The sequence below is a fragment of the Macaca fascicularis genome, chromosome 4 (assembly GCF_037993035.2).
Source record: "Macaca fascicularis isolate 582-1 chromosome 4, T2T-MFA8v1.1".
Taxonomy (NCBI): domain Eukaryota; kingdom Metazoa; phylum Chordata; class Mammalia; order Primates; family Cercopithecidae; genus Macaca; species Macaca fascicularis.
The window spans coordinates 42687392-42710277 of NC_088378.1; the positions used below are offsets into that span (position 1 = coordinate 42687392).

The 22886-nt window shown below is 39.7% G+C and overlaps 1 protein-coding gene and 1 pseudogene across 2 annotated transcripts in view; both read right to left on the bottom strand.

The window, feature by feature from the left end:
- Positions 1-12085, bottom strand: part of NHSL1 (NHS like 1) — a 234648-nt gene extending 222563 nt beyond the window's left edge. For both annotated transcript variants that reach the window (XM_074037121.1, XM_045391456.3), the window contains exon 1: positions 12009-12085. In XM_074037121.1, the coding sequence (XP_073893222.1) occupies positions 12009-12027 (19 nt within the window). In that variant the 5' untranslated portion in view covers positions 12028-12085. The remainder of the gene's footprint in view (positions 1-12008) is intronic.
- On the bottom strand, positions 4820-6681 carry LOC141410059 (mitochondrial carrier homolog 1 pseudogene; annotated as a pseudogene).
- Positions 12086-22886: the final 10801 nt, after the last annotated feature.

Consider the following 22886-nt stretch of genomic DNA (forward strand, 5'->3'; position numbering starts at 1 on the left):
ATTTATATAATTAGTCATTTAAAAAAGGAAATCATTGAACAAGACTGCAAAACAATTCTCAAAAACACTTATTTTCAAATTATAATATTCAATGAGAAGCAATTTATGGCCAGGCGTGGTGGCTCATGCCTGTAATCCCAGCACTTTGGGAAACTGAGGAGGGTCGATCACGAGGTCAGGAGTTCGAGACCAGCCTGACCAACATGGTGAAACCCCGTGTCTACTAAAAATACAAAAATTAGCTGGGCGTGAGGGTGCGTGCCTGTAATCCCAACTACTCAGGAGGCTGAGGCAGACAGGCAGAGGTTGCAGTGAGCTGAGATTGTGCCACTGCACTCCAGCCTGGGCAACAAAGCGAGACTCTGTCTCAAACAAAAAAAAAAAGCAATTTCTTCTGAAGTATCAAATAGTCAGTTGAAAAAGTCATCTGTATTGAAAAGTTTAAAAACATAAAACACACAAATAAAACCACCTTTTCAAAAAAGAGACACAGGCATTGCTCTGTTATTAATACTGTTATTATCTGAAAATCTGGTTTTTACTTAAAAGGAGCAGGGACTATGAGATAAGGAAATAGGGTGATAAGAAACAAAATGAAGGAGACAAAAGATAAATTATTATTTCTTAATAAAAGTCAACTTAGTTTACGTGTTTTCTACATGGGTACCTACTTTAAATGTATCTACTAACTTAAAATGTTTCTTCTAGAGTCAATTAATATTGGTAGAATATTTACTATGTACAGGCACAGATTTAAGAATTTTACATGCTTCAACTCCTTTATCCTATAGCTGATTTATATGGTCTCTATCCTTGAAAACAGAGTCAATAATTTTGAAACCTAAACATCTAAAAGGCCTCTGGGGCCTGACCAGGAATTCTGGAACAAGAGTCATCTGTCACTGAGGCACAGCATGATGTGTGTAAACCTTTAAAACCATAAAGGGCAAAATAAATGTTTCCAGGTCACATCTTACTATGTGGTTCTGTTCTAATGATGTCTCTGTTTAGTGTTATTGTGTGATTTGATGACAGGATAATAGAGTTACATGCAATAATCATTTTCAATAAGGTCCACGGACACCAGCATGATCTGACAGCGATGTGGACCACACTGAAACGTCAATGCATTCCTCTGATGCAGCTGGGCCCCAGGCACTCAGCACTCTGGCCCTTCCCTCAACCACGAAGGTTCTCCGGCTCCTCTCCCATCTTTGCTCAAAAGTCACCTTAATGAGGATTAGCGGGCCTCCTGAAAATTATAACCCACTCTCTCTCCTAGATGTCCGTTAGCCTGTTTTATTTGTTCTATAGCACTAATCACCTTATAGCCTACTATAATATTGACTTTTTGTTACTGCAGTGTTTTTATTTTTCTTTTTTTTTTGAAATAGAATCTTGCTCTGTTGCCCAGGATGGAGTGCAGTAGCATGATCTTGGCTCATTGCAGCCTCCGCCTCCCGGGTTCAAGCAATTCTCCTGCCTCAGCCTTTCGAGTAGCTGGGACTACAGGTGCGCACCGTCACGCCTGGCTAATTTTTGTACTTTTAGTAGAGACAGGGTTTCACCATGTTGGCCACGATGGTCTTGACCTCCTGACCTTGTGATCTACTCACCTCAGCCTCCCAAAGTGCTGGGATTACAGGTGTCAGCCACCCCGCCTGGCCTGTAGTTTTTCTATCTGCCCCTACAAACATCACCATAGCAGGAATTTTGGTCTTTTTGTTCACTGAAGTACCTGAAGAATTTAAAAGGTGTCTGGCAGAAAATAAGTGCTCAATATATACATTTGTTAAAAGTGTTTTAAATGAATGAGTGTATAAGATAATCAGCAAAAAGATAAACCTAGAGCCAACATTTCCTTATAGTCTTTCAGGTGGGAGAAAAACTTAAATACAAGCAGTTACCATAGAATCTTAATACAAGTTTTCAAGAACTTACAAATTTCCTCTCGTCATATAATTACAGGAATACAGCAGCTTTTCCAATGCATCTTTCTTACGCAAGCATCTTCCAACTCAGTAATTCCAGAAACATCTTAACATTCTCAACATACCACACAAATCCCTTGTTACATACCACATAAATCCCTTGTTATAGGTTTTCAATACGGAATTATAAGAAAGTTAAATACACCAATATTTTTAACCCCTAACTCCAAAGAACCTGTTATAAGGATTAGAAATAATATATTGAAAATAGTATATACAGGTACTTGAATTAAAAATTCTTATCAACCAGCCACTTTGGAGGCTGAGGTGGGAGGATTATATGAGCCTGGGAGGCAGAGGTTGCTACAGATTGCACCACTGCACTCTAGCCTGGGAGGCAGAGCAAGACCCTGTCTCGAGGGAAAAAAAAAAAAATTCTTATCAATACTTCATGGAAATATGATAGAATAAGTCAGTGACTATCCACAAGGAAGAATAGGAAAATACAAGTCCCTCAATATAATCTGCCAATCTGGAATTGTTTAAGTTCTACCTAAATCAGCAACTCCTGAGGGTAAGGGGTGAGGGGTAAACTGATTAAAAAGCTAAATTCATTAATTCAAAAAAAACTTGAGTGTGTACTTACAAATGCTAGGGTCTGTCCTCCATTCTGGGTTTACAATAATGAGCAAATGAAACATGACTCTGCTCTCCTGCAGCTTACAATCCAGTAAGAAAACATTTCTCTACTTTTACACAATCACACAGTCCCAAGAGGGAGGAAACACTGGTGTCTTCAAATAAGAACTGTTTGAGCCCATTAAGAATTTTAATTAAAATGGCACACACTACTGCCCAAAATAAATGAATTATGAGAGGAGAGTACTTTAATGTGAATGTTGTTCTTCATGTGTCAAAATTGTGATTCCCAGTTTAACAAACATCTGTGATGGACAGTAAAACTTTGGTCGTCATTTGCATCCACTAGGATACAGCATCCAACTCTCAGTTTCTCCTTTCTGTACGAATCTCTCAAAAACAGTGAATCACCAAAGGACCAGCATTGGTTACCAAAATGAATATATTTTGTTCTGTAGTTTCCTGTCCTGGGGGCGAAAATACAAAACAAAACAAAAAATGGAGCAACGTACAGCACAAAATACTCAACTAGAGGCATCATGCCAAGAAAGCAACAAAGTTTTATACTTAAGCCAAAGACTCCTGGGTTCTTTTCAAAATTTTAAATCGTGACAATTATCTTGATGTTTCTTGATGAATCAGATCTGTCTACAGAACAAAAGCTTGCTCGGGAGTTTTGTGTACTTTGAGGAATAATTATTTCCTAAGCTTATTCACTTTTTTAAGAAAGCAGCTTACAGACAGATTTAGAAGCCGGTATGCTTGAGTGAAAACATTTGTAATCAGTCAACCTACAGAGGCATTTTGCTTGAAATGTCAATTGAAAACAATTTTGTGTGGAAAAAGAACTTAAAAATTGATCCCATCAAAAAATATTTCTCACTTTTTTTTTTTTTTTTTTTTTTTTTTTTGAGACGGAGACTCGCTCTGTAGCCCAGGCTGGAGTGGCATAATCTCACCTCACTGCAACCTCCACCTCGGGGTTCAAGTGATTCTCCTGCCTCCGCCTTCCGAGTAGCTGGGATTACAGGTACACGCCATGCCCAACTAATTTTAGTATTTTCACTACAGATGGGGTTTCACCACATTGGCAAGGCTGGTCTCAAACTCCTGACCTCATCAAGTGATCCACCTGCCTTGGCCTCCCAAAATGCTGGGATTACAAGCGTGAGCCACCGCACCGGTGTCTAATTTTCTTACACAGATTTCTGTTTCAACTCTGCAGTTTAAATTGTTGCCAAATTTTTCAAAGTCACCGCTACTTTTAATGAGTTACGGTATGGAAGCTTGCATTTAATTATAATAGCATTGTGTGACATTCAAATCTCTTCAATTTCATTGTTTCCTTCCCTCTTGGTGTAACTATATTAGTAAATAGCACACAATATATTGATGAACCTATTTTTATAGCTGATTAGCAAAATGTATATTTTACCTTTCCAGACCGTACACACACACAGTTGCTAAGCAGTTATTAAAATGCATCTATCAATACACATCCACGTAGGAGTGTTTTCACTTATCTACTGCTGCATGACAAACCACTCTAAAACTTAATGGCTTAAAAAAAACAATTGATACTTTTGCTCAATATTCTGCAATCTAGGCAAGGCTCAGCTGAACAGTTCTTCTGCTCACCTCCCCAGCCATCATATAAGGCTGCATTTAGCTGACCGAAAAGCCTCCCTCTCTCCCAGCATGTAGTTCTAGGGCCTCTCTCCATTCATGTGACCGCCCACTAAAATAACTGGACTTCTTAGACATAATTGCTGGAACTTCTCAAAACTTAGGCCTGGAACTTGCACAGTATCGATTCTGCTGATTTTATCAGTTAAAGTCTAAGACTTATGCCACACACAGAAGGAAGGGCCTACCCAATGGTGTAAATACTGAAAGCAGTAGTTTTCTTGGAGCCCTCACTGTAACAGATCATAAGGGCAATTTATATTCCATCTTCAGAACTTATACTGTGTTCCTGAGGGTTAAGATGATAGAAGAGGCAAGTTTTTTTTTTTTTTTTAATTTCTGGGAAAATATTTGAAAGCAAGGCAATAGATGAGTAGTAGATTGGCGGTGAGGGATGAACATAGTCAACTATAAAATAGCATATCTGAACAGCAGTGCTGACGAGTTGATGGGTGCAGCACAGCAACATGACACAAGTATACATATGTAACAAACCTGCAGGTTATGCACATGTACCCTAGAACTTAAAGTATAATAATAATAAAAAAATGTAGACCTTCATATACCTTTTTAATGGAACTTGTTTATTGGTAAAATTAAGAAGGAGTTGTATATAGAGGCTTAGTTATTATTATGCAACACATAATCTTCAAGAAGCTGAACAAGGGAGATGATACACCAGGTTTATCACAGGAAAGTGTATACACTACACTTCATCCACCGTTAGTGTCAGGCTAACCAGCAGAATCAGTGGAAAGACAAGAGCAAGCAATCTTTTAACCTTTCATCCAGAACCTCTCACAGTCCACTAGCCTGGGAGGGTGTCGACTCTATACACTTCATCTAGTCAGTCTCTCACTGGGAAAGGCAGAGAATACTCTCATTCCATACACCCTTTGTATTCAATAGCTTAACTTCAAGTCAATGAAGCCACTCTGAAACTTGATACTCTATGGATCTTCCTTAAATTGGACCTCTATGTAATATATATCTTTATTTCCTTCTATAAAGCCATCCAAAAAAAAAAAAAGAAGAACAGCGAATTCTATTTCTTTTTTTCTTTTCTCCACCACCAATACATTTATTTGCAGGAGGTCAAATCTTACCATGAACTGGGTAGGACTAGAGACGCTGATCTGCCCAACCTCTGGGTACTCACAACTGCACAGGTAACCAGATCCTATATGCGAGGCATTGCCATTAAAAAGATGAGCATTAGATGAGGAGGGCACATTCTAAGTACTCACATGATTTCCCATTCAGAGGAAGGTGCTGCCCTCATTATCAGAAGAATAGTGTTGAGAAAAACGTAGGCAGAGCCTAGCATTTGCCTACCAGCATAGGCCTAGACATGATGGTGGCCGTGTGCCAGGGGATCACACCCTATTTACAAAGGAGGAGAATGATGCTCCCAGCTGAGCTGCAGGATGGGCGCTGGGCTGACTGGAGGGGTAGATGGGGTGGGGTCTGACCCCATTAGCCTTTCCCTGTCCAACCTGGGTCCCCACAAGCCATTCTCCGGCCCTTTGCACAAGACAGAGTCAGCAAATCCATGATGTATGGGGATTCTGCCAACTCCCCACCTCCCCCCACCTTTCCCAGGTCTGGCAGGTGACCCAATCCACTGGGTGCAGCCTCACCTCCACCCAACTCCACATCTGGATAGACACATGGCAAATATGGAAATTGAAACCTGGCTGGGCTGGAGCACATCTGATTGTTGTTGGGTTGGAGTCATCTTGCAGGTATCCCGAGATGGTCAGGCCTCACTCACGGTGGCCAGGTTGAGACCATGTTTTTTAGATGATTCAGGTTACTCCAGGACGAAGCATGATCCTGATGACACCCAGCGGAAAAGCAGGCTGGAGCCTCGGAAGAGCTGGCCCTGCATACTGAGGTATTTCCAGCAGTGAATCCAGGATTTGAACACCAGGGAGTAACAAGGGAGCCCAGCCTGCAGGCCGCAGTTGTTCACAGCCAGGAAGTCATCAACTAGCAGGAAGGGGTAGGTCAGCATGCTCACTGCAATCCCCATCAAGCCCTTAGTGTGGCTCCGGACGGCCAGGGCCTGGTGGAAGCTGTCATCCACCAGGTAGGCACTGATGAAGTGGGCCAGTAAGTGACAGCCCCACAAGAAAACCACATCACCCAGGAGGTGAGGGATTAATCCAACAAATCCCAGCAGCCCTTCCTCTTTGAAAAGTTTCCCAATGGAGCTTAGCACACCACTGTACTTGGCTTCCCATCCCACAAACTGGACCATCCAGCGCATTGAGATGACACACAGCGGGTGGGCCAACATGCGGGACATGCACTGCATCATCATCCCATAGGAGGTCTCCTTCACCATTTTCTTCAGGGAAGTCTTCATATCATCCTTGTTGGAAACCTGCTATATCTCATCTGGAGGGAAAACCTTCTTCATACTACCCAGGTCACAGTAAAGAGGGCGTTGGACATCAGCCGGGGCCTCAGGCCTCAGAACAGCCCTATCTTACCATCCACTTGCACATCGTACTTGGCATAGGTGAAGAAGCTTGGCAGATAGACGACTTTCCTCCCCAGCACATAAGGCTTTGTGTTTGGGTCTTCCTTAATTAAAGCAAGTTCTTAACAAAGTTGTTCTAAATTACCTCGAATTTTGATAACATGTCATAAAACTCATCTGTTAAGCTTTAATAGCTGCACGTGCCAACCAACTTAATTAATATATAATATTTTTCAAAGAAAAAACTCATATGTATTACAACTGACCTCTATTGGTATTTCTTCAGTTTACCCTAAATGTTGACAAGTGTTGCCATTTATTATTTAAATTTGGAGAGGGCAAATCTTAGGAAAAGCAAAAAGGTTAAGGAACACAAAGAATTCTATTCAAAGAAACTCACAAAATAAATTTTGGAGCACAAACTGTGGTCCAACAGTTTTCCTTTGTATTTCTAAACAACCACTAATAAGACTTTCTTTTTGCAATATGCAAGCTTCTTTCATCAAGCCAATTGGTTTAATTAGCATTTACATCATTTTAAGTTATGACTCACGTTAACAAAATAGAACAGTTGTAGAAACAACGAAACTTCAACGCTCGCTCAGAAATCACCCAACCCTAACCTTGTCTCTGCTTTCCAGATGTAGCAGCAGCTTCTTTAGATGAAAGGGGAACGGAAAGGAACGTTTTCCATGGGGAAGGGGATGAGGGTAATAACATGGATCCAGAGCATATATGCTACCCATATATTCATGTGAAGGATCTCCTGTCTAATAACATAGATCCAGAGCATATATACTATCCATACACTCACGTGAAGGATCTCCTGTCCAATAACATGGATCCAGAGCATATATGCTACCCACACACTCATGTGAAGGATCTCTGTCTAATAACATGGATCCAGAGCATATATGCTACCCATATACTCATCTGAAGGATCTCCTGTCTAACAACATTCCAGAAGCTACATGACAGAAATGTCAGTCATCATATTCACCACCAGCAAAGAGCTTAAGGCACTTACATGAGCAAAGTTACGTTGACAGGAGGTGCCCATTGGAAATCACAATAAGTATCAGATACCTTGCTACCACTGACCAAACACAAACGAGATCAACAGAAAATACCATCGCAAAGATATGATTAGACTGAATATGTATAAAATTATTTCACTCTATTTTGGGGTTAAATAATTTTACCTAAATTTAAAGTAACACAGTAACTATACTCAATGTCAACACTGCTTCTATTTCTTATTAACAATATAGACCATGAAACTGTATCAGAACATTAGTATTCAATAATTTTATGTTCTGGTTGATGTCCTTACAGAACTTTCACTTCATCTTCTTTGCTAGATGAAATAATATTGATTACTTTGTGTTTACCTTTGCTAAAATCTATCAGTAATACCTTATAAAATTTAAATTAAGGTATGGCTGGTCAGGCACAGTGGCTCATGCCTGTAATCCCAGCACTTTGGGAGGCTGAGGCGGGCAGATCACCTGAAGTCAGGAGTTTGAGACCAGCCTGACCAACATGGAGAAACCCATCTCTACTAAAAATACAAAACTAGCCGGGTGTGGTGGCTCATGCCTGTAATCCCAGCTACTCAGGAGGCTGAGGCAGGAAAATCGCTTGAACCCGGGAGGCAGAGGTTGCGGTGAGCCAAGATCGCGCCATTACACTCCAGCCTGGGCAACAAGAGTGAAACTCCATCTCAAAAAAACAAAAAATAAAAAACAAATAAAAATTTTAAAAAATTAAATATGGCTATATCACAGAACTTTAAAAGCCAAATTTTTCTAACATTACTTTAAAATCTAGAAAATCATGTTTCCATTCATATCATTTTTTATGAAGATGCAATTACTGAATAAGAATAATTCAAGTAAGAAAAGTTAGAATTAGTTTAAGTAAAACAAGCAAAAAAGTATATAAGCACTTAGGAAACATACAATGCAAAACAAATTAGTTAGATCATCACTGTTATTCTCCAAGCAACTGAAAATAACTACCTCTAAGAGGGGAGAGGCACAAAAGCGGGAATAGAATTTCTAACAGAAAGGCCACTGTTTACCCGTAAGTTTCACACTGTAGAAATATGAACACCTGCCAGATACTTAAATACACCCACATGCAGAATGTTCCATCACTTTTTAAAATTTTAATTACCTCCATTTATTATAATCACCAACAGGTAATTTTCTAAGCAACATAAGATCAGCATTGGGATTGAGGTTAGCTAAATAGTCTAAATTAGTTTAAGCAACTACTTTTGGATAATCAGTTGCACTTGTGCCCACTCACAGGGAGAGGCTGTTGAAAGTCAAGGATTTCCTCTGCATTCTCTTGCCTGCAGAGCTAAACGGTTACAACAGAATCAAGTTCAGTAACTACACTGGAGCAAGGAAAAATTAAATTGCTCAGTGAAATTAAGTTTAGTGGGTTGTAACACTTCATTTCTTCATTCTGCACTCAAGACAATTTGACTTTCCACACCTATTATATTTCCAGGTCCAACTAGGTGACATGTATCTCTAAGCATTTAAGTTCCCCTTAAAAAGCCTTAGTCTTGGCCAGGCACGGTGGCTCACACCTGTAATCCCAGCACTTTGGGAGGCCGGGGAGGGCGGATCACGAGGTCAAGAGATCAAGACCATCCTGGCCAACACGGTGAAACCCCGTCTCTACTAAAAATACAAAAATTAGCCGGGCATGGTGGTGTGTGCCTGTAGTCCCAACTACGTGGGTGGCTGAGACAGGAGAATCACTTGAACCCAGGAGGCAGAGGTTGCAGTGAGCTGAGATGCTGAGATCGCGCCACCACACTCCAGCCTGGCAACAGAGTAAGACTCCATCTCAAAAAAAAAAAAAAAAAAGCCTTAGTCTTTAACCCTTCACAAAGTATTGTTATGATTGGCAACTTATTTTCTGAAATGCCACAATCAAGTATGAAACTGTTGTCTCAGGCAGGACAGAAATAAACTGTTTTGAATAAACGTTTAAAGCTTAGATTCTCCATACCAGCATTCCTCAGCTCAGAGGTATTTCACATCACAACGCAGTATGCATATTATATGTGCATATATATGTACCTAGAAACCCATATTCAAAACAAACACATATGAAATGTTTCACGAAACATGTCTTACCCTTACTGTATGATACGCTCTGATATTTTATATTCTATTTCTTTGTTTACATTGCTCATTGTCCCTAATTTGATTTCACCAACCCAGCAATGCAGTAGCAACCACAGTTTGGAAAACTATAACTCCCTCTATGCAAATACCAATTCAAAGTTCTTCATAAAATTCACTCCTGCCAATCAGGATTAGTGTGACACTCTGTGCAGATGGGACTACAAAGACACTCCAAAGAGGTGACTGATTTGTAAATGAGTCTGTTTTTGAAACATGAATGAAATATGCAGCAGAGAATCCAGAGCAGACGAGCACTAACTGCATATCTAAGAGCAAATTAGTCATTTATCATTAAACTGAAAGTACTCTGACGCAGACTGTTTTTGGACAGGAAAATGGAAATTTAAACAAGACTTTATTTTTTCTTAATATGCTTGCAAAAAAAAATTAACTGATACTATCAAGTGTTGAAAAGGATGTGGGAAAATGTATACGCTGTTATTAGGGCTGCAATTTTGTACAGCCTTTTTGGAGAGTGATTTGAGAGCATCATTAAATTTTAAACATGCATATCCTTTGACCCAGCAATTCTTCTAGCTATGCTCTTGTACATGCAATCCAATAGATGTGTAAAGACACTGGCCATTGATAAGAAAATACTTATGGTACAATCACATTTTTAAAATTATTTTAATTTTTTAAAAGAAATATTAAGAACAGCAGGTATTTCCATATCATTCTCTCTTTTTTTTAATGTGACCAATTCAGTTTCTTTTCAGTACACATTGTTTCTCAATGAGATGTTATTAATATTCTGGGCCAACTATTTCTCCATAATTTTTCATTTTTTAAATACCCAGGTAAGGGTGGCACCAGCCTTGACTGAAAAATAAAACAAAACAAAAAACCACTATTCCATGTATACTGAGGAGAAAAAAAAATGTTTTAAGCTGTTACGAGGTGGCGAAAAGCCAGTTGCAGAACAATACATATAGTATGAGTCTAATTATGTGAAAAGAAATCACCCACGCTCTGAGGGGTGTGCACATGAATGATATGAGTCGGAGGATGTGTGAAAAGAGATTGACAGTGTCTGCTCTATGAGCTTTGATTTTTAAGAATTTATTTCCATACTGGTGGATAATTTGAATAGGTTACAATATTTTATTTGGGGAAACTAAAATCCATAACATATTCACCCACCGTAAGTGGCTATTTTAAGCACTGGGAGTTGGCAGAGCTCTAAAACAAGGAGGGAAAGAGACTAAGAGGAATTAACATGTTCTAATGACATCCTTGACTCATAAAGTCCCTTTTCCTTCCTCACTAAAGTGACAAGATCTTTCTGTAATATAGTGAGGTTCATAAAAATACAATTAAAAAACATGGAAATTAAACAGTAACACTACCTCTGTTTTATGTCCTCACTGTCACCCTCTTCCCACAGGACTTGTAGAAATGTTTCCTCTAACCTCCACATCTAGCTTGTATTTCATGCTTCCTTTCATTGTAGTTACCAATTACTCTCCTGCTTGGCCCAGGAGATTAGAAGTTCTTTGAGGTCAGAGGATATTTATTATCATTCTCATCCACTGATCTCTTGCTGTCCATTCTCCCTAGAAAAGTAGCTGCTTCGTAAGAGGCTGTGGAATGATGTTTTAAAAATCCGGGAAACAGACACCTAACTTGTCATGACTTTTAATTAGTTTACAACACTAAGATGAGTCAGAGAAAAATGGATCACATTCAACAGCAACAGTTGAAAACAAAATTACAATTGTCCTTTACTTGCTAATACAATGAGTACTAAGTTTATTTTCCTAACTTTGAAACTAAAAAAAATTTAAGCAAAGCCACATGAAGTACTACCACTTTAATGGGAGCAATTATTTCAAGGATTGTATCCAAATAAAATCAACAAAATAATAACAGCATACCGTGTTATATACTGTTGTGCCAATCCAGTACCCACTGCCCTCTCTTATTAATACAACACCAATTACTTTCTAGGGCAGCTGTGTGCCCTGATAAAAACACAAGACACCCCCAGGCAGCTGGAAGTTGACATATATAGTTTCAATGTGATGAAAGCAGAAGTCACCAGAAAGAGCTTACCTCCCCCAAAAAACCTCATTCAGAGAAAGCCCTCCCTCTTTCCTCTTCTTTCTGCCTTCCATGAGTCCTGGAGATGCAGGAGATGCAGCAGGCAGCTCGTGACTCTGAGGAGAAACCCATGTGACAAAGACACAAACTCTGGATCTAAAATGCTTAAGCATTGGTCCTTGATGAAAGGAATGGCTTCTTCTGGTATCTTTACAAAGAAGTATCTTTGGCACTGTGTTTCTAATGTCACCCAAGGCTTCTGATAATTTGCTTATAAAACTTTTCTGAAAACTTATGAGTTTCTTTTACAAAGTTATAGAACAGCTCAATAAAATGTGAATTACAAATGCATTAACTCCAGTTTTATAAAATCTGGTTTTTCAACAGAACAAAATCTGTGTGGATTTTTCAGTGCCTCAGTATGGGAACCTTCCTAAGATGTTGTTTAGGCTGTAAATCATGCAACCTTCTCAGAGCAATGCATTTGTGTGATTGCCCAATTATGCATGAATACAGTCAGCATGGAAATCCACTTCAAACTGCAGAAGATCGGCAGCTATGAGTTGAAATGTGCATGCGTATTTGATGGGGTGGAGGATAGTGAGGACAGATTACAGCAATAATATGTCAGGTTTAAATCTTCTATAAATGAGATTGGATTACTGCAGCTGATAAAAATGGAAATGAGTAATTAAAACACAGTGTGTAAGGAAACATAAGTTTTCTTTGTGGTTGTCCTCGTAGGATAATTTGTGGTGTTGAGAACCTGCCTCAAGTTTCTTAATAATGTTTTCCTAGCTGGCTAATTAGGATGTACTATTGATGTGATCCAAAAAAGCATTCAGCTTCAAAAGAAGCTGCCAAAAAAGGGAAGCCTAAGTATATCAAAGGCTGGAGATGGAATGTCAATTTTATTTAGGGGTCAACTGCAAACGCGAATCCTCATTGTGCCTGTGTCTATCACCTCATTACACATTAGCAACTTTCATTTCTCCCTTCTCATTCATATGTGGATTTATTATCTAGATCACAGCTTCCATTTCCCCATAATATTCTAGATGCTCTTAAGTCTCAGTAACAAGATCAATGAAAGTGTGGTGCTAATTTTTCCCCATAGATAACGTATCATTAGGAATGCTTTCGCCTGCAACAACAACAAAAAAAACCCTGCATTGGGGTAAACAGACATTTTTTTCTTCGTGGAACAGAACGTCCAGTCTGCAGTCAGTCCATCCATCCAGGATTAGTGCAGCTGCTCAATGTCATTCAGGACCTGGCCCCTCCTTTTTAGAAGATCCACAGTTCCTGGCAGGCTGTCAGCCCTAAAGCCAATGCTTTTTCTTTTAAATAGAATGATCAAACATGAAAACATTTATATTTCATTTCTCATAGATTTACCTTTTATTACACTTGTTAACACAGCAAAGAGAGGGAAGCAACTGATTCACCTTGTCTATATGAAACACTTCAATTTGTGGGAAGTTGGGTGCTTCTACAATATCCCTGAACTATTTGAAAAATGAACTAAATATAGGTAAGAAAAAAGAGTCTATAAATAATTTCAATGAGAAAACAACTGCCAAAAAAAGTTTTAAGATATAAATATAAGATTTAATATTTTAAAATATTAAAAGAAAAAAAACTCCTGAACATATGTTCTTAGTTTACGGAAGAATAAAATAATAAAACTAATGATGAGGAAATTGTAAAACTATCTTGGCAGAAACCTTTTGCTATCTACAGCCATCTCCTAAAAGTGAAGTCTCTAGCTGCCATTGAGTTCCATTATGGTCCATAAATGAGGCTATAGGAGTCTCTCTAACTCTCCACCTCCTCCCCTGCCCTCAGCTTTACTGAGGTATAACTGACAAATAAAAATTGTATATATTTAAGGTGTACGACACGATTTGATATACATTCTGAGATGATTCTCTTAACAAATTTCACACATTATCATGTATAGTTACCAGGCTGTATGTTAGATCCCCCAGAATGTATTCCTCCTGCAGAACTGAAACTGTATACCCTTTGACCAACATCTCCCATTTCTCCCACCTCCCACTCCAGCCCCTGGTAACACCACTGTACTCTCTGTAGAAGTTCAACTTTTTTAAAATTCCACTTATAAGTGATATCATGCAGTATTCGACTCTATGTCTAGCTGACTTCACTTTGCATAACATCCTCTCCAGCCTCATCCATACTGTAGCAAATAGTTGGCTTTCCTTATTTTTAAGGCTGGATAATATTCCATTGTAAATAAACACCACATTTTCTTTATTCATGCATCCACTGAAAGACACAGGTTGCTCCCATACCTTGGTATTGCAAATAATGCTGTAATGAACATGGGAGTGCAGGTATCTCTTTGATGTGGTGATTTTCTTCATTTCCTTTGGATATATAACCAGTAGTGGGATTGCTGGGTCCATAAATGAGACCATCCAAATCCTTCTAATTTTAAATTGATATTAAAGGATTTGTAAATAACTTAACAAAATCCACCCTGATGACCAAAGGAATTTCTTGGAGCTAGTAGGAAGAAGAAGGACTTTTCTTACGTTTTGTTTCTTTTACATTTATAGTTGTACTCCTGTTTCCCCCATACCTATTATGTCTACAGCCTGGTAAAGTGACCTGTACTCACACCAAGACAGGGCTGGACACCAACCAAACACTGACATACACTGACAAAGGGCAAAGGAATAAGGAAGTTACTATGCATAACATGCCTGAGATGTGGACTATAATTCTTTTCTTTTTTTTCTTTTTTTGAGACAGAGTCTTGCTCTGTCACCCAGGCTGGAGTGTAGTGGCACAATCTTGGCTCACTACAATCTCCATTTCCCGGGTTCAAGTGATTCTCCTTGCCTCAGCCTCCTGAGTCGCTGGAATTACAGGCACCTACCACCATATCCGGCTAATTTTTGTATTTTTAGTAAAGACGGGGTTTCACCATGTTGGCCAGGCTGGTCTCGAGCTCCTGACCTCAGATGATCCGCCCGCCTCAGCCTCCCCAAAGCGCTGGGATTACAGGTGTGAGCCATGGCACCCAGCCTAGACTGTAATTCTTAATGTTTGTAAAAATCACCCTCACACTCCTCTTGGCTACTACTGAACATATTTTAAATTTTAAGATATTTCTCAGTGTCAGCTATGAAGGAGAATTAATATTTCTCCACAACCAAAGAACAGCCAAGAAAACACTGGGCACCTCCTGCCAAGTTACGCATCTGGGGTTAAAAGAATGATGCTCTAACACCTAATAATTGACTCTTTGGGGATGGAAGAGCACAGGAATTATAAAAATACCCAGTGGTAAAAATACTTCCTGACGTTTTGCTTATTTCACTAATTGAATATAATCTAAGTCTAGCAACTAACATAATGAGCTAATTAAGAGTTATTTTTCCTACCACATCTTTTTTTTTTTTTTTTTTTTTTAGATGGAGTCTCGTTCTGTCATCCAGGCTGGAGTACAGTAAAGCAATCTCAGCTCACTGCAACCTCTGCCTCCCGGGTTCAAGCAAATCTCACTTCAGTCTCCTGAGTAATTGGGATTACAGGCATGCACCACCACGACTGACTAATTTTTGTATTTTTTGGTAGAGATGGGGTTTCACCATGTTGGCCAGGCTGGTCTCAAACTCCTGACCTCAAATGATCTATCTGCCTTGGCCTCGCAACATACTGGGATTACAGGCGTGAGCCATTCCTACAACATCTTTTCTAAAACACCTGCATGATGTCCTTTCTTCAAAACACCTCACATTCCTCTTACTCCGTGGCTGATTCAAAACACTGCATCTCTGAAGACCCATGAGCTCCAGTGGCTTAGCCTAGCAGTTTTAACTCTAGCTAGCAGGAGGAAATACACCTACATAGTTCCTTTTCTGCAGTAGCATACCCAGTATCAGCTCTGTGCTTTTAAATCCTTTATTCATTTTGTATACTTCCTCTACTTAATTGAGCTGCATTGGAACATCTAAGGCGTCAGTGATCTATAACTCGAATCTAAGGTTGACATGTGTCTCAGTACTTCCACTTGAATACTTAAGGAATCAAACTCAGACTTGATTACACAGAACCATTCATATAGTAAAAGTACTCCTCCCTTGAAATCTGGGAGAGAAAAATATAGACCTCGACCAAAGACACAGAAAGCAGTATTTATTCCATCCCCTATACCTCCTTAATTTAACAGCAGTAAAGAGAAAGAAGAAATACCACCACCATGGCTGAGGCAGAAGAATGGTGTGAACCTGGGAGGCGGAGCTTGCAGTGAGCCAAGATCGCGCCACTGCACTCCAGCCAGGACAATGGAGCAAGACTCCGTTTCAAAAAAAAGAAAAAAGAAATACCACCACCAGGCTGGGCGTGGTGGCTCACACTTATAATCCCAGCATTTTGGGAGGCCCAGGCAGGTGGATTACTTGAGCCCAGGGGTTTGAGACCAGTCTAGGCAACATGGTGAAACCCTGTCTCTACAAAAAAAATACAAAAATTGGCCGGGCACAGTGGCTCACGCCTGTAATCCCAGCACTTTGGGAGGCCGAGGCTGGTGGACCATGAGGTCAGGAGTTCGAGACCAGCCTGGTCAACATGGTGAAATCCCATCTCTACTAAAAATACAAAAATTAGCTGGGCGTGGTGGTGCACACCTGTAGTCCCAGCTGGGACTGGGGCTAGTCCTTTGGTCTTACATACCATATTATGGCTTCTTTAAAGAAGATTCATACACGATTTGATATACATTCTGAGATGATTACCACAATCAAGCTAATTAACATATCCAACACCTCCCATAGTTACTTTTTTTGTGTATGTGTGTGGTGGAAATACTTCAGATATATTCTCTTAACAAACTTCACACATTATCATGTATAGTTACCAGGCTGTATGTTAGATCCCCCAGAATGTATTCCTCCTGCAGAATTGAAACTGTATACCCTTTGACTAACATCTCCTATTTCTCCCACCTCCCACTCCAGTCCCTGGTAACACCATTGTACTCTCTGTAGAAGTTCAACTTTTAAAAAATTAGCCAAGTAAGGTGGTGGGTGCCTGTGATTCCAGCTACTCGGGAGGCTGAGGCAAGAGAATCACTTGAACCCAGGAGGTGGAGGTTGCAGTGAGCCGAGATCATGCCATTCCACTCTAGCCCATGCGACAGTGCAAGCTTCCATCTCAAAAAAAAAAAAAAAAAGATAAGCTGGGCATGGTGGCCCACACACGTAGTCCCAGGTACTCAGGAGGCTGAGGTGAGAGGATCACTTGAGCCCAGGAAGTCGAGGCTACAGTGAGCCATGATTGTGCCACTGCCCTCCAGACTAAGCGACAGAGTGAGACCTTATCTCAAATAAAAAAATAAAGGAAGAAAGAAACACCACAACTAATTATGTTAAAGCATGTCTTCATTAAATAGAGAATGAAGTAAATCTAAGTAGGAAAAAGATTCTTCAGTAATTTCAGCTTGGGACAGGCAGGTGGCTCATGCCTGTTATCCCAGCACTTTGAGAGGGTAAGGTGGCAAGACTGCTTGATTGAGTCCAATAATTCGAGACCAGCTTGGGTAACAAAGCAAGACTCTGTCTCTACAAAAAATTAGAAAATAATTAGCCAGAAGTGGTGGCACACACCTGTAGCCTCAGCTACTTGAGAGGCTGAGGTAGAAGGATCACTTGAACCCAGAAGTTTGAGGCTGCAGTGATATGATTGCACCACTGCACTACAGCCTGGACAACAAATGGAGACCCATCTCTAAAAAATAATTATAGCAATAATAACTTCAGTTAGAAACAAATTCTAGAATAAGCTTTTTTTCAGAAAAAAAAAATCTTAGAATAATCCTTTGCCCTAGTTATCTTTATAAACAAACAAACAAACAAAAAAGAATAAGCACCATAGCTTTCACAGATTCCTTTCTGATCTAAAAGATTCCTGGATTATTATTAAATAATATTACAAGTATAGTTTAACCATAATCCATGAGAAAAATCCAATGAACCTATATAATATTACTCTTTTAACATTTCTTCTCAGAGGCACATTAAGGTACAAACTAAAAGGTTAGGATCCTGGTCCTTGGGAAGCCATTATTTTTGATAGTTGTATTATTTGGTTTAGTTTGCAATTGTATGGCAATAAATATAACAGGATTGAATGTACGATACTATATCCCCCAAAGGCTGGGACTGGGGCTAGTCCTTTGGTCTTGCATACCGTATTATGGCTCCTTTAAAGAAGATTCATAGCCATTTAACTTGCCTCCTCCTATGTTTTCCATTTCAAACAAACAAGTGAGTCATTCACAAATGCTGCAAGACTGGCTACTCATATTTTGGATGCTTGAGTATTTTGTTCAAACAAGCACGGATATATGATGACTATTAATTTATCCCGGTAAATTCACGAATAGGCTTGACAGGTTGAACAAGATCTGACACAGAATATTCAAGACTTAGGGGAAAAAACCTGTCTCAGAAGAAAAAAAAATCAGTCATGTACCTATACCTGTTATAAGAACACACTTCAACTCTCATACACTACTGGAATTGATGTATATTGGTAAAACATTTCTGGAGGCCACTTACGTAACAAATAGCAAAAATCCTCTTTAAAAAGAAATGGTTACCTGTGACCCAGAAACTCTACTTTTAACAATCTATTTTCACGAAATAATAGCCAAGTACACAAAGCTACATGTGCAAATATGTTCACCAAACTCATAGCAAAAAAAAAAAAAAAAGAAATATTAAATGTCTAATAATCAGATATTTGTCAAATAATATGTATTTCCCTGCAGTGGAACACGATGCAGGTATTAAAAATAATGTATAGTTAATAACAGCAAAAGATGTTACGACATTTACTTGAAAAAAGCAAGTAACAAAACAGCATATATGGTATGCTATCACTGTATATGTCTGTGTATGTTAAAAATTCTAGGCCAGGTATGGTGGCTCACACCTGTAATCCCAGCACTTTGGGAGGCCGAGGCAGGCAGATCACCTGAGATCGGGAGTTCGAGACCAGCCTGATCAACATGGAGAAACACCATCTCTACTAAAAATACAACCAGGCCTGGTGGCGCATGCCTGTAATCCCAGCTATGTGGGAGGCTGAGGCAGGAGAATCGCTCCAACCTGGGAGGCAGAGGTTGTGGTGAACCGAGATCACGCCACTGCACTCCAGCCTGGGCAACAAGAGCAAAACTCCGTTTAAAAAAAAAAAAAAATCTAGGCCAGGCATGGTGACTCACGCCTGCAATCTCAGCACTGTGGAAGGCTGAGGCGGGTGGATCACCTGAGATCAGAAGTTCGAGACCAGCCTGGTCAACATGGTGAAACCCCATCTCTACTAAAAAATACAAAAATTAGCCAGGCGTGGTGGTGCATGCCTGCAGTTCCAGCTACTCAGGAGGCCAAGGCAGGAGAATTGCTTGAATCTGGGAGGCGGAGGTTGCAGTGAGCCGAGATTGCACCACTGCACTCCAGCCTGGGTGACAGAGCAAGACTCCGTCTCAAAGAAAAAAAGAATTCTAGGAAAATCTACACAAAAAATTTTCATAAGTAACCATCAGCAATGAGGTTACAAGCATTTATTTGTCCTTCTTGATACTTCTGTGTTTTCCTGAAAATGTCTCTGAAATATTTTAAAGTCTGACTTTATCTAGCCATCACTGGGCAAAGTCAAGTCTGGATAAAGATTGACAATTTGAAAAACAAATGCGGATTAGATAATGGTCACTGTGGTGTTCCAGAGATCACCACAATACATTTCACACCTACATTCCCGGGGAAGATCCAGAAGATATTCACCGTGTGCTTGCCAACCTCTCCTGTCTTTTTAGTCACATTTACTTTATATTTTAAAGTTTCTCCTTTTAATTTCTTTCCTAGAATCATACTTAAGAGTCAGATCAGAGCTAACCTTTCACTCAATAGACACACTGTGACAAATTCTTACATGCCAAGTAGGCTGGGTACCCAAGCCACACAAGCTAGTAGGAGCAGCTCCTAGTCTGCAAGAAGTTCACAGATTAGCTTTAGGGAAAAAGCACATATGCCAAGAATTACAATAATACAATGGCATAAGAAAGGTACACACAGAGCACTTACTGAGCAAAAGGAAAATCAGATAACTGCCTGGAGAGAGGAATTGTCTGTCAAAGGATTCAAAGAACCAGGGATGGAGCTAAATGCTAAAGAACAAGCTCAATAAATAGAAAACACAACTTTGACTCTAGCTATGTGAAAATCTGTATTAGTCAAGGTCTTCCGGGGAAACAGAACCAACATGACACAAATTAACAGATAGATATAGGCAAACATATAGATCAATCTATAGCTCTACCTTTATCTACTGATCAGCCTGGAAAAAGAAAGATTTATTTTTAAAATTGGCTCATGCAATTGTAGGAGCTGGCTAATCTGAAATCTGCAAAGCAGGCCAGCAGGCTGGAGCCCCAGGAAAGAGTTGATGTCGTCACTCCAGTCAGAAGGCAGTCTGGAGACAGAATTTCTCCCTGGGGTCAGGGTGTGGGGAAAGTTAGCTTTTTATCTTAAGACAGTCAATTGATTGGATGAGGCCCACCCAGCTTTACTCAAAGTCTACTGATTTAAATGTTAATCACAACCGAAAAAAAAACTTGCTTCACAGCAACATCTAATCTGATGTTTGACCAAACATCTGGGCACTATAGCCTAGCAAGCAGACACATCATATTAACCATCACCTAAGCCAAGTCAGAAAAGTGAAGTAAGAAACAGATGCAATAAAATTAGGAGTTATTTTGTCTATTTTCCATCTTCCCTTCTTTCACCCAAATTCAGCATTAATTTCTCAGTTTTTATTTCTATTTCTAGTAACACTTGGCTTATATGCTATGTCATAACACAGATCAACTTAACTTTCCAATAACTCTGATTCCAATTCTTTGCCATTTTTCACTTCTGTGGCTCAATCATCTTCAACCACACAGACTAAACTCAAAATCTGTTTCAAAATATTCATACTGCCAACATCCTGCTGAATATCCCCTGGAAGCTTAACATCTGTGAGTCTAAAAGCTAACAAAATTGTCGGGCAAAACCAGTTCCTTCTTCCCGACTTTACAACTTCTATGGTCAGCCTCATCTTCACAGAGGCCACCTACTCTCCAGGCCTGCTCAGCACCTTTGATTCAGCCTGTCCTTTGCACTTTACCAGCAATGCCCATCACACTGCCTGACTCACAGTGCTGCTCGGCAAGTTGACTGGATGGATGGATGAATGAATGAATGAATGTTGAACACAACAGCTTGTCAACTGTGGTAAATTCTATTCCAAATTATTAATACTAATTCCCTTTTTTTCCATTATTACTACACAAATATAAGCCAGACCACTTTCACCATATCATGATTTAACTTCTGTCTCAGTTTTCTATTGCATCCTAGATATTACTACCACTTAATCTTTCTAATTAGAGCTATCATCCTATCACCCCTCTAATTAAAATTTAAAAAAAACAACAAAAATACCCTTTATTTTCCCACTGATTTAACTACAAGCTTTACTCCCTAATGGTTAAGTTTCTCCCCAGTTTAAGCCCCAGGCTCTCTCTGTAGTTAACCCCACTATTCAGTCATACACTGTGTCTACCGAGAATAAAATTATCCATAAGACAATGCTAGCTCTTGAGGTGCTCAATCCATAAGAACACACACAGTAAAGAAAGAACTGGACAGGCGCAGTGGCTCACACCTGTAATCCCATCACTTTGGGAGGCCCAGGCGGGCCTATCACCTGAGGTTGAGAGTTTGAGACCAGCCTGACCAACATGGAGAAACCCTGTCTCTACTAAAAATATAAAATTAGCCAGGTGTGGTGGTGCATGCCTGTAATCCCAGCTACTTGGGAGGCTGAGGCAGGAAAATCACTTGAACCCCGGAGGTGGAGGTTGCAGTGAACCGAGATCGTGCCATTGTACTCCAGCCTAGACAATAAGAGCGAAACTCCATCTCAAAAACAAAAAAAAAAAAACAAAAGCCAGGTGCGGTGGCTCACGCCTGTAATCCCAGCACTTTGCGAGGCCGAGGCGGGCAGATCATGAGGTCAAAGATCGAGACCATCCTGGCTAACATGGTGAAACCCCATCTTTACTAAAAATACAAAAAATTAGCCGGGCGTCGTGGCGGGTGTCTGTAGTCTCAGCTACTCGGGAGCCTGAGGCAGAAGTGAACTTGGGAGGTGGAGCTTGCAGTGAGCCGAGATTGCATCACTGCACTCCAGCCTGGAGACAGAGCAAGACTCCATCTCAAAAAAAAAAAAGACGTGACAAATCTGTATGAACAGACATGAAAAACTGTGAGATATATTGTTAAAAGAAAAAACACTCAAGTCACAATTTATATATAATGTGATCCCAGTCGTTTTTTTAAAGAAAGGAATGTATATATGTATATTGATACAATACACAGGAGGGGAACAATAACACAGAATGTGGGGATGGACAGTCAAATGTTGACGATGACTCGCTCTGAAGGGAGGCGTGCAGGGTGTAAATTCTGTAATGCTGAAATCTTTTCCATGGGAATTTAATCATACCACTAATAAGAGTACAAACTAAAAATATAAATGTATTCACGGATTGCAGATTCGATTTTTTAAAAATCCAACAATGTTTTTAGCAACACCAACTATACTGAATTAAACATACTCTCTCAAGTGACTATTATGAAAAGAATGCTTTCACTGACATGTATAGAATTTTTGTCAGTTTTTTGCAATGTCTGATTACATCTTTCCACTTGCAACCATTAGCGTTCCAGAGCTGTGTTCCACCAGATAATTTGGGGCCCTCAATACCACCTGCTGTCAATATGTCTAAAATATGGCAATTCCTTA